The sequence below is a fragment of the Ochotona curzoniae genome, unplaced genomic scaffold (genome assembly GCF_017591425.1).
Source record: "Ochotona curzoniae isolate NIBS_2020 unplaced genomic scaffold, NIBS_Ocur_1.0 contig_3255, whole genome shotgun sequence".
Classification (NCBI taxonomy): domain Eukaryota; kingdom Metazoa; phylum Chordata; class Mammalia; order Lagomorpha; family Ochotonidae; genus Ochotona; species Ochotona curzoniae.
Genome location: NW_024465777.1, coordinates 6,052,884 through 6,065,197, shown reverse-complemented (window position 1 = coordinate 6,065,197; position 12,314 = coordinate 6,052,884). Strand labels below are relative to the sequence as shown.

The following is a 12,314-nucleotide window of genomic DNA, read 5'->3' as shown; positions in this document are numbered from 1 at the left end:
AGTTTGGAGTTTCCTGTTTGAGTAGTACCCCGAAATAGGTGCTGGTGTTTGCACTGCTTACTCTCTCATGTCAAGGTGTAGCAACTCGCACAGCACAGGTTCGTTTTTTATTTATGGGACACAGTTTAACAGTTTTTTTGTCCACCAGATTTTTCCTGGTCAACATTTAATTAAAGTTTTTTTTTTTAAAGATTTATTTTATTTTTATTGGAAAGTCAGATATACAGAGAGGAAAATCTTTCGTCTGCGCTGACTCACTTCCCAAATGACCACAACGGCCAGAGCTGAGCGTATCTGAAGCCAGGAGCCCAGAGCCTCTTTCAGGTCTCCCACACGGGTGCAGGATCCCAGGGCTTTGGGCCGTCCTTGATTGCTTTCCCAGGCCACAGGCAAGGAGCTGGATGGGAAGTGGGGCCACCAGGATTAGAACCGACACCCATATGGGATCCTGGCTCATGCAAGGTGAGGACTTTAGCTGCTAGGCTACTATGCCACTTAATTAAAGTTTTGAAGTTCAAATTCAGTTTTTTTATTTGAATTTCAGGAATGACTTAAAATTTTAATTTATAGATAAAGTACTTTAAAATGAGGTACTGTTTAAACATATTCAAGCTCTATAATTTTTTGGACATCAGGGATGGGACAAGATTAAAGAGTGTGTCCTAGACCAAAGATTGTGTTCATGTTAGTACCAAATTTAAAACTAATTCTTTGGGCTTGGCACGGTAGCTTAGTGGCTAAAGTCCACGCCTTGCACACCGGCTGCTCCACTTCTCTTCTAGTTCCCTGCTTCTGGCCCAGGAAAACAGTGGAGGATGGCCCAAAGCCTTGGGACTCTGCACCTGTGTGGGAAATCCAGAAGAAGCTCTTGGCTCCTGGCTTCGTATTGGCTAAGCTCTGGCCCTTGTGGCCACTTAGGGAGTGAAGCAGATGAAAGATCTTTCTTTCTGTCTCTCCTTCACTCCGTAAATCTGACTTTCCAATAGAAATAACCAAATCTTTAAAAAAAAAAAATAAATCAAATTCATCATTGGGCCCGATGCGATAGTGTAGTGGTTAAGGTTCTAGTCTTGAATGTGCCAGGATCCCATATGGATGCAGGTTCGTTTCCCAGCGGCCCCGCTTCCCATCCAGCTACCTGTCTGTGTCTGTGTCCCTGTCAAGGACGGCCCAGTGCTTTGGGATCCTGCACCCGCGTGGGAGACCTGAATGAAGCGCCTGGCTCCTGGTTTTGGATTGGTGCAGCTCTGGCTGTTGTGTTTACTTGGGGAGTGAATCACTGGACAGAAGATCTTCCTCTCTGTTTCTCTTCTCTGTAAATCTGCCTTTCCAATAAAAAATAAATAAATCTTAGAAAAAAAAACTCATCATCACACACGTTGAATGGTAAGAATAATACAGACTGCTGGAATCCACAGAACACTGAGTTTTCCATTACTATTACTCGCTACTCTGCAGCAGGCCTGGTGCTAAGTGATAACATGAATGGGTCTGTGTGAATTCTATGTCTGTCCTTTATATTTTATCAGGCTGTAAAAGAGGTTTAGACTTATACTGTACAGTTATTCCATTTAACTCACAAAATTTTATGTAGGCAGCTATTTGTGGAAAGCTAAAACTGTTTATTTTGCTTAACAAGATACATACTTCAGTATCCAGAAGTACCAAGTATCTTTGTAACCTAATAGTTTTGCTTGTCTAGTATACTTTATGTCACCCTGCTGGAAATAGAGCTTGCTGTCGCACGGTTGTTTTCATGGCATTACAAATGAAGAACACTAATTTATGGTAGCTATTTTACTATATGTATTCAATTTTGCTTTCTAGAACAGGATTATTATTCGATTTAAAGGACTGGGTCAGAAAATGCAACAAAATTTCGGAAGGCAAACAGGCTTTTTCTATAAAGACCTGTAACTGCCTGTGGAAATCCTGCATAGCTCTGATCCTCAGGAAAGAACTGGGTGAAGCATTCAAGTGAAGACAGTTAGGGGACAAAAGGAGAGTCTCCTCCTACCCTTGGAGATACAGTCAGGTTCGACAGTCCGCCTTGGGAAAACTAAGGACTTCCACTATGACTGTGTCAAGAAGTGATGCTACTTCTAATTTCACAACTTGATATGCACAATTTTATTGTAATTCCAGGTTGAGAGCAAATGTTTACAGTGAGAAGCTAGAATATAAGCTACTGTCACTTAAAGGGAAAACAACAACAACAAAAAAACCCTCCTGAAGCTTCCAAAGTTTACCTCCAAGCAGAAAGAAATACACGGTTATGATAACAGGGTATCCAGAAAGCCCAAGGGAGCAGTGAGAAGGGTCCATTATTTTTAGTTGGCATTCCAACTTTGGTCACAACAGATCATCTCTTAAGGAGGCCTTGAGAGATTGTCAGACTGTCACCTTCTCCAGAATCTTGGATGACAGGGGAAAAGCATAATTGCTCCCTTTTTCTCAGAACAAAGCAATATTATTAGACCCAGAGAAATCTAATAATAAGAAATGTGTCTGGACCTGGCACGATAACATAGTGGTTAAGGTCCTTGCCTTGAACACACTGGGATTCCATATGGGCACTTGTTCATTTCCCGGCAGTTCCACTTCCCATCCAACTCCCAGCCTGTGGCCTGGGAAAGCAGTTGAGGATGACCCAAGACTTTGGGACCCTGCGTGGGAGACCCAGTAGAAGCTCCTGACTTCAGATTGGCTCAGCTCCAGCCATTGCAGCCGCTTGGGGGGTGAACCATCGGACGGAAGGTCTTCCTCTCTGTCTCTCCTTTCTGAATATCTGCCTTTCCAATAAAACAAAACAACAAAAAAAAAGAAATGTCTGATCATTCTGATGACTAAATACTACTAAGTGTTTTTCTCCAAAGCTCTAAATTTAGTTTTACTTGGCCTATCTGGGACTTATCCCTTTACCACTGCTTTGAGGTTACATTAAATTTAACTCATTTAGCAATTCCTTAGGACTGTGCCTCTGAAGGGTTTTTCCTATCATCTTTCCCTAAGTGCTTCATTATCAAGAGGATAAGAGTCTACAGCAATACATTTCAGAGCAAAATCAATCAAATGGTGATGGAAAGTGAATGCAGGAAAGAAAAAAAACATTGTATTAAAAAATAGTAAGATCTTCCACCCGCTGGTTCACTCCCCAAGGTCTCAGCATCCAGAGCTGAGCTGAAATGAAGCCAAGAACCAGGAGTTTCCTCCGGGTGCTCCAGAGCTCAAAGGCTTTGGGCATTCCTCCACTGCTTTCCCAAGCTGCAAGCCGGATGGTAAATGGAACAGCAGAAACACAAACCAGCACCCATATGGGACTGCAGCAGTTTCAGGCAAAGGCTTATCTAATTGAGCCATTGTGCTGGTCCCAGCATTTTTTGTTTGTTTTTTATTTTATTTATTATTATTTTTCTCAGTATTTTAAAAAAAAGTAATAAATTCCTATGAAAAGCAAAAGGAGGGAGTAGGTGAAGAGAAGAAGCTAATGAATAAAAACTAAATGAGGAGGCATAACATGAAAATAAAAACCTAGAGGGGAATGGAAGAGAGAGAAGAAATGTTCTAAACGGTTGGACAGAGCTTATTAAGATTCTTTGGTTTCGTGCCTAGTTTTAAGACACTTGTTCACTTACTGGTTGTTTTAACATTATACATGGGAAAGGATTCCACCACTTACAATTTTTATCCTAATCACTGTTTTATTTGAAAGCTTTATCCAAGTCAACAGACTTCTCCTGTGAACAATCTCCTTTTTTAAGCACCATTGTCTTAAAAAAAAAAACTTTAAAAAAGATTCGTTTTATTTATGTGAAAGGCAGAGTGGCAGAAAGAAGGAGAACGAGAAAGGTATCTTCTATCAGACAGAGCAGCAACAACCAAGTCTGGGTCAAGTCAAAGCCAGGCGCAAGGAATTTCATTCTGGTCTCTCACATGGAACTACTTGAGCCATCCTCTGCTGTGTGTATCAGCAGGTAGCTGGACCAGAAGCAGGAGTCAAAACTTAACTACTGCTCAGAGAGGGTTGCCAGTGTTGCAAGTGGCAGCTCAACGTGCTGCCCCACAGCTTCAGTCCCATGGGTAACTTTTTTTTTCTACAAATTGATGAGGACAACTGCTTATTTCCATAAAGTGATACCACAACATAAACTCCTATTTTTCATTCAGATATGAGGAAAGTTCATAAAAAAATGGAATTCAAAGGCAATTATTTTGGTGCAAACATTTTTAAAATCCACACACAGGTTTTTCATGTCATGCATTTTCTACAAACTTTTTGAAGATCCTCCTCATACTCAAATCAGTCCACTAGTTTTAAGAAGCATACTAACTCTGCTTGGATACCGATATGTCTCACAGAGGAGCCTACAGCTCTTCTGCCAAAGCTTATGTATTTGAAAGCAGACTCTTCTCTAACAGCTCAAGATGTCTACCATTAGTCAAAGGAGTCAATGAACTTGGAAAAAAAAAAGCATGCCTTAATTCCAAATGTTAGATCTCAAATTTATGAAATGTTTTAATTATTGGCTTAATTATATAATATATAAATATATAGATTTGAATTATAGCTACCAGGTCCTCTATGTCATTCACAGTTGCCTTGAAAATAATCAGAAATCAATTCAATATATTAATTCACATGTTCTGCATTGCTAGATGTAACAAATCTAATACCATATTCATTTCTTTTTATTTCTTTGAGACATATGTATTTACTTGAAAGAGTTACAGAGAGAGAGAGAGAGAGATTTCTTCCACCTACTAGTTCACTCCCAGATGGCTGGATCAGCTAGCACGGTCCAAGCCCAAGCTCAAGCCAGGGGCTAGGAGCTTCATCAAGGTATTCCATGTGGGTGGCTATCTCCACTAATTTCAAAGTTCAAAACTAAATGCTATGTTAAAAACCTAGAACAGTAAACCATTAAAAGTTGAATTTATTTTGTACATTTATCCTTCTAATCTAATAAGACTTTTCAAAGAGTTGTTCACTGAATATTAAGATCTCATTAAGATACTATTGCATTTGATAAATGTTTAAGGGAATGCTATAGTCTTCAAAGTTACCAATTTTTAAAAGGAGACTTATCTATTTGAAAGCCATAATCAGAGAAAGAGAGAAACTCTACCCGCTGGTTCATTCTCCAATTGCTGCAAGGGACAGGGTGTGGCGAGACTGAAGCCAGGAACTTCCTGTGGGTCTTCTGCATGAATGGCTGGGGCCTAGATACTTGGGCCATCCTTTGCTGCCTTCCTGGGCCACCAGTAAGGAGCTGGATCAGAGTGGAGCAACTGGAACGCAAACTAGCGTCCCTTTGGGATGACAGCATTACAGGCAGCGGCTTAACTTGCCACACCACAGTGCAGGCCCAGTTATCAGGGTTAAGGCTTTATAATCTGGTTTTCATCTACCCAGATAAAACATATCATGAGGGCCTGGCGCGGTGGCGCAGTGGTTAAGGTCCTCGCCTTGCACGCCCGGGATCCCATATGGGCGCCGGTTCTAATCCCGGTGGCCCCCCGCTTCCCTTCCAGCTCCCTGCCTGTGGCCTGGGAAAGCAGTCGAGGACGGCCCAAGGCTTTGGGACCCTGCACCCGCGTGGGAGACCTGGAAGAGGCTCCTGGCTTCAGATCGGCATAGCATCAACCGTTGCGCTCACTTGGGGAGTGAATCATCAGACTGAATATCTTTCTCTCTGTCTCTCCTCTCTGTATATCCGCCTTTCCAATAAAAAATAAAATAAATCTTTAAAAAAAATATCATGAATTATGAATGTATAATAATGGAATTAATACATGAAAACTAAGCACAGTCAGCCACTGATTATCTAGGTAATAAAATCCCAAAGTTAACACCAGACAGAACACAGAAACTTTTGTTAGGTTTCTGAGTGATTTCTGTTTTTCCTACAAAATGATTTTATCAGGATTACTGTTCGGCAAGTATTTGATTAATTTGATTCTGTGATTCTTATTTAAAAGTTAAAAATTATCAAAATGTATTTACTCAAGAAATTTTGCAAATAGTCTAGATATTAGAAAGACTTGAAAAAAATAAAATACCACCACTCATCATTAAGTTGCTTGTCTTTCACTGTCCTTTTGTTTCCGTATCACATATAAAAAAGTCTAGCATGTCTCTATTTGTTAAGGAGGAATTAATCTTAGTGAAGTAGAAACCACAGGAGTATTTAGTAGACCACAATGGGATGCCACACTGGGACACGGGTGGAGCATTTATTTCTTATATTTATACACAAACAAGGCTTCATCTGTTTCCTTTTGCTGTTGTAATCTGATGTGCATTTTCCTCAGAACCTGCTTTGGCAGCAGCAGAGAAAGACAGAAAGAGACAGAGGTCAATCTCTCAGTGGTTGGTCCATTCCCCAGGGTGGGCCAGGGTGATGTCAGGAGTCAGAGCCTCCATCCTGGTTACCTATGTGGGTGGCAGGAACCCAAGTACTTGAGCATGACCTGCTGCCTCCCAGGGTGTGTGTCAGTGGAAGCTTGGAATGGAAAGCAGAACAAGAACTCGAACCAGGAAACGGGGAGTTCCAAGCAGCATGTTCTAGATTTTATTCTGCTAGCTGGACAGTGGTCCCAGAGAGCTCTTTATGTTTCCTATATACCTTTCCTATTTGAAACATCTTACTTAAAAAAAGAAAAAAAAAAGTAAATTACTTAACCAGTAAAAATCTAGCTGTGCTGATACAAATAAATGGAATTAATCCTTGACTTCAGTTCTACAAATCTATTGCTGAATGACTCATTCTGTGGTGCAAGCACCCCAGTTTGTGTAACATAAGAAAAAATATTTTTGCATATATTTTACCTATTTTTGTAAATATTTTACCTGGGAACATTTCAGGTAAAAATACTACTATAAAGAAATGTATCACATTCAATCATGAGATAGTTAGGAGCAATACTTATAAACTTTCCTTGAAAGTCACCTATATACATATATTTTTATTAAAGAGAAAAGAAAACAGTTTAGGTCTGAACAGGTTTTCTGCAGCTTCATGAATCAAAGAGAATGTCTAAATCTTTCTCTTAAACAGTTGTACAATCAGCAATGATTCAGAGGTTTTCCTCTGCCTTGCACATATTTAGCAACCCTGTAATGAATATCCTTTTAAAACGATTTTTCTCTTAATTTGTGACCCTATTATATAAGTCCCTATGAGGTTAAGAAAATGAGCTATATGCATAGTCATCAGTTTGGTCTCTGGCTATTCATGACAAATAAAAGCACTGACTTCAAAAGAGTTTCTGTCGAAGTGTTGCCGTATGAGAACGGAACCACCAGCATAATGGAAGAATCCTGAGACTGCTGGAAAATGAGGAAAATACACATCCAAATCTAAAAGGTTAAGTCAATTCCTAAAAATGGCACTATTTATGAAGTCAACAGTTCTAGTTCAACACCATGTATTTAGCAGTTGCCCAAATTCAGTAAATTATTAGTAAAGTGCCTTTGAATTATAAACAAGAGTCCTCGTAGTACTCATCTTCTACAAGGGCAACAACTTAAAAGCTCATGTAACCTTACATGTAAAATTACAAGTCAAGTCAAACAAAACTGTGAATGGCATATTAATGCACCTGAAATAATTAAGTTTTCAATTCATTCTTCACAAACTAGCAAACATTCCAAAGTCATGAACATGAAAACTCTTACATCCAAACTCTTATAAAATACTCAGATTCACCTGTAAACTTGCCTTGCCTCTGTCAAGACCTTGTTTCTCTGCCTTCTATTACTCACCAACTGCATCTGGATTTACCGGTCTGGAGACATCAGCTTGCCCCATGATTAAATTGTCTGATGTATCTCACGACAACAAACTCTCCTGGGCAAAAGCAAACTTCTTAAAAAGACAAATCCACGTAAGGAGGGGACACACAATCCTCTCTTGGTGTCACTGCCAAACAAACACCAGGAAATGGCACGAGCTCAATTAATCCGCCAGAGTTTCCATGCCCCCGTGTTCAGGTCTGGCCACTTGCAGTGCTTTCAAATATGTCTTCACACTGGCTCTCTCCGCTCAGGAATGCCTGTCATTCCAGAGTGTACACTGCGTACGGCTGAAGTGCAGGAAGGGGAGGAGACTGCCAACCACATTCTAGCTGCTGAGCGGCACGGCCCAAAAGTCCACACCTCCTTTTCCTGACTTGGCGCTCAGCTGGAACTCTCCAAGCTCCACATAAGAAAGGGAGCCTGCTCAAGAGAACAGCCAAGAAGAATTTGTAAATTCAGGCACACAAAAACATCAGCGAGGTTATGAGCAGCATGCTTATGGAAACAGAAGCCCTTCAAAGGTTTAAGACAAACGCATACTTCAAAATGTCAGATTGTTCACAGGCTGAATATACACCTGTGATATTGTAAAATATATTAGTCTTCCTTAAAGTCCATTTGCTGCCAAAGGACTCGTAAATCTCTTAGCATCTTCGAAGTAAGAGTGGTTTTTGGTAAGCTGCTTTATCAAATGGCTGTTGGCAATCCTTAGCTAGCTTCAGAATTGGGACTGGGCTCCACAGAAAAATCAAAGCAAGATTAGAGATTTGAAAATTTCAGCCAGTGGATTCTGAATAGGTTTCGTCGCTATTGCAATGGCAAGTTTGGCAGCAATTCAGACCTGTTGAACTATCAAAACTGCTTGAGCAGGACCCTCGGAGCGTGCCTCACATTGGGGACCTAGGATGGGTGGGAGGCTGGTTGGGGCTTTTCCCTTTGTTCCCCCCTGACTCCAGATACAGGGAAAAAAATGATTAGTGTGGAAACAATGGTATTTCCCACTTTCCTGTAGCTCTTGATCCTTTGTACCCTAATCAACTATATAAGATCATTTAAAAATAATTAAAAAAAAAAAAAGAAAAAAAGAAAATTTCAGCCCTACCTCCCAAACACAGGAGGGAAGAGAGGCTGAAGGGTCAAGTTGGATACCAGCAGCCAATGAGTTTATCAATCACGCCTATGAAACAAAGCCTCCTTAAAAATCTCAAAGGACTACATGTGGAGAACTTCCTGAACAGCCAGCCACTTGGAGGCTCCTGGAGGGTGGTGTGCCTGGAGATGGCCCAACTCCTCATCCGGTATTTCATCAGGATCCTTTGTAATAAATATCCTTTGTAATGAACTTATAAATTAAGGCTTCCCCTGAGTTTTGTGTATCCTTACAGCAAAGCAATTGAACCCTGGGAAGGGACTGTAGGAATCCCAATTTGTAGCTGATTACTCTGAAGCCCTGGGACAAACACCCTGGGGTTTTGACTGGCATTTGAGATTTATAGCAGCAGGCTTGGGGACTGAGTGAGGGCATCTTCAGGTAGATGCCATAAGAAATGAACTTAGAGGACGCTCAGCTTGCGTTCACAGTCCACCGCTCCAGCTTCACAGGGGAGAAGGAACTCCCCCCACCTGCTATCATAAGCATGTTCCAAGAGTACAGAGGAAGTCTGAGATTTTCCCCCACATTCTCAGGAGGTGGAAATGCTAACCACCAATGTGATAATGCTAAGGAGATAACACTTTGGGAGATAATTCGGTCATGAGGATGGACTCTGTAAATGGCTGAGGCCTTACTAAAAAAGCTCCCAGGGCCCAACATTATAGCTTAATGGCTAAATCTTCACCTTGCGAGCACTGGGATCCTATATGACACAGCTTCATGCCCAGGTTGCCCCGCTTCCCATCCAGCTCCCTGTTTGTGGCCTGGGAAAACAGTCGAGTATGCCCCAAAGCCTTGGGATTTGTACTCGATAGGAGATCCAGAAGAAGTTCCTGGCTCCCGGCTTCAGATTGGTTCAGCTCTGGCTTTTGCAGCCCCTTGGGGAGTAAACCAGTAGACTCAAGATCTTCCTCTCTGTGTTATTATGAATGCTTATGATTTAAGTCAATGAGTCTGCGGTTTTTTGTTACATCAGCCGGAACAGATTAAAACATATAGCTTGTTCTAAAACTGTATTTTCTACCTGTGAGTAACATACAAAGCCAAAGGGTATATATTACTAAGAATTAATATTAGGAGTCACCTTTTACAACTAAGTATACTGGGATCCCATATGTGTGCCTGTTAGTGTGCTGTTGCTCCACTTCCCATCCAGCTCCCTGCCTGTGGCCTGGGAAAGCAGTGAAGGATGGCCCAAAGCCTTGGGACCCTGCACCCACGTTGAAGACCTGGAGCAAGTTCCTGGCCCTTGGCTTCGAATCGGACCATGTCACCACCGGCTGTTGTGGTCACTTGGAGAGTGAATCAGTGGACGGAAGATCTTCCTCTCTGTCTCTCCTCCTCTCTGTATATCTCACTTTGCAATAAAATAAACAAATCTTTAAAAAAAAGTGATAATTTCTACAGTTGTTACAGTAGAAAAGGCAAATCAAGAAAGGAGAGGGTAGATCAGGAGCAACCAGATGACAACACACTTTAAAAAACAAAAAAATAACCCTCAGTAATTACAAAGAGATTAGTCAGAAACGGAAGAGGATGACATTTCTGTGCCATGAACAGACAGTGCGCACTGAGTGAGCAGACCAGGAAGGAAGTCTACTCACAACAAGGTTGGTGTTCAGAACCACTACACAGATGGAAGGGTCCAGAAAATAGCATTATCGCTTAGATCTGGGTACATTCCGATCAGACACATTAAACAGTGACCTCCCCCACTCCACACACATACATATACACACAGAGCCCAGAAATAATACCTTAGAATCTAGTTAACAGAGACAGGAACATACAGAAGAGATTCATGAATCCGGATATAGCTGCTAAAACCACCTATCATATTTTCGTCCTTTATTTATTTCAGGGAAAGAAAAACTAAACTGAAAGAGAGATAAGAGAGCATCTATTCTTTGGGTCACTTTCCAAATGCCCATAATGGCCAGGGGACCAAAGCTAGAGCCAGAATCTCACTTCAGTTTTTCCACAGGGTGGCAGGAATCCAATTACTTGACTCGTCACTGCTGTGCTCAGCATTTGCTTAGCGGGAAGCTACGGTCAGGAGCTGATGGTGGGAATCTAAGCCAGCACCGTCACGTAGGCTGTGGGCAAACCAAGTAGCATCTTAACTGCAGTGTCAACCTCCTGCCCTGAGAGTTCCCTTACTGTTGCTCAGCTAATAAGAGTCCCCCTTTAAATGTTCATTTATCTATTTATTAAAGACAGATAAATACAAAACTCCATTTTCTGGTCTCACTCAGTGGCTTAATGGTTGTTGCTGCTGGGCAGAGGTGAAAGTTGGGAACACAACCCAAATCTTCCAGAAGGACAGCAGGAGCCTAACCACTTCAGTCACTACCCTGTCTCAGGGTTGGCATCAGAAAGAAGTTGCAGTCAAAAACTGGAGCCAGGAATTGAATCCATGAACTTTGAAGTGGGATACAGGTGCTTTAACTGCCAAGCTAAAGGTTCACTCCAGATACTCTCTTTTGAGAGTACTTTTTCCCACTGCTTAGGAATGGGAGAAACAGAACTGAAATTTGTGAATCTCTTCATATTTAGGGAAAGTGCATTCAAGCTGTATAAAAGGATATATTAGGCAAAGAAATCCAAGGTACAATTTAGATTTAGTACTTGAAGTCCTCTAACTAGAGCACTGAAGAATATTTTCTTTTCCTATGTCTCTTCTTTCTTTCTTTTCCCTCTTAATTTCAAAGAAAGATAGATACAGAGAGAGAGAGAGAGAGAGAAAGATCTTATCTTTCATCTGTTGATTCACTCCCTAAATGCCTACAACAGGCAGTGTGGGGCAAGACCAAAATCTAGAGCCCCAAAGTCCATCCAGGTCTCCCACTCGGGTGACAAGGACACAGGTAGGTGAACCATCATTTTTTTGCCTCCCAGTATGTACATTAGCAGGAAGCCAGATGGGAAGTGGAAGAGCTAGCCAAGTACCTGGGACTTGAACCAGGCATTCAACAGGGAGAGTGATCATTTCACATGGCATCTTATCCATCATGCCACAATGCCTACTCTCCAAGAACTCTTTCTAAATTCTGCATATAACCTATAAGGAGCTAAGCATGCCAACAATGCTTTTTCCTAAAATTGTAAATTTGGTGCCAAGCGCAGTGGCCTATCAGATAAAGCCCTTCCCTTAAACAAGCCAGGAACCCATATGGGTGCCAGTTCTGATCTCGGCTGTTCCACTTCCCATCCAGCTCCCTGCTTGTGGCCTGGGAAAGCAGTTGAGGACAGGCCAAAGCCTTGGGAGCCTGTACCCGTGTGGGAGATTCGAAGCTCCTAGTTCCTGGCTCCTGGCTTTGGATCGGTGCAGCTCTGGCTGTTGTGGTCACTTGGGGAGTGAAT

At 41.7% G+C, this 12,314-nt stretch overlaps 1 protein-coding gene across 1 annotated transcript in view; it reads right to left on the bottom strand.

Annotated features, from left to right (window-relative positions):
- PHACTR4 (phosphatase and actin regulator 4) overlaps positions 1 to 8,596 on the bottom strand; it is a 49,488-nt gene extending 40,892 nt beyond the window's left edge. The window contains exon 1 of the mRNA XM_040979705.1: positions 7,766 to 8,596. Coding sequence (XP_040835639.1) covers positions 7,766 to 7,811 — 46 coding nt within the window. The 5' untranslated portion in view covers positions 7,812 to 8,596. The remainder of the gene's footprint in view (positions 1 to 7,765) is intronic.
- Between the last annotated feature and the right edge of the window lie 3,718 nt (positions 8,597 to 12,314).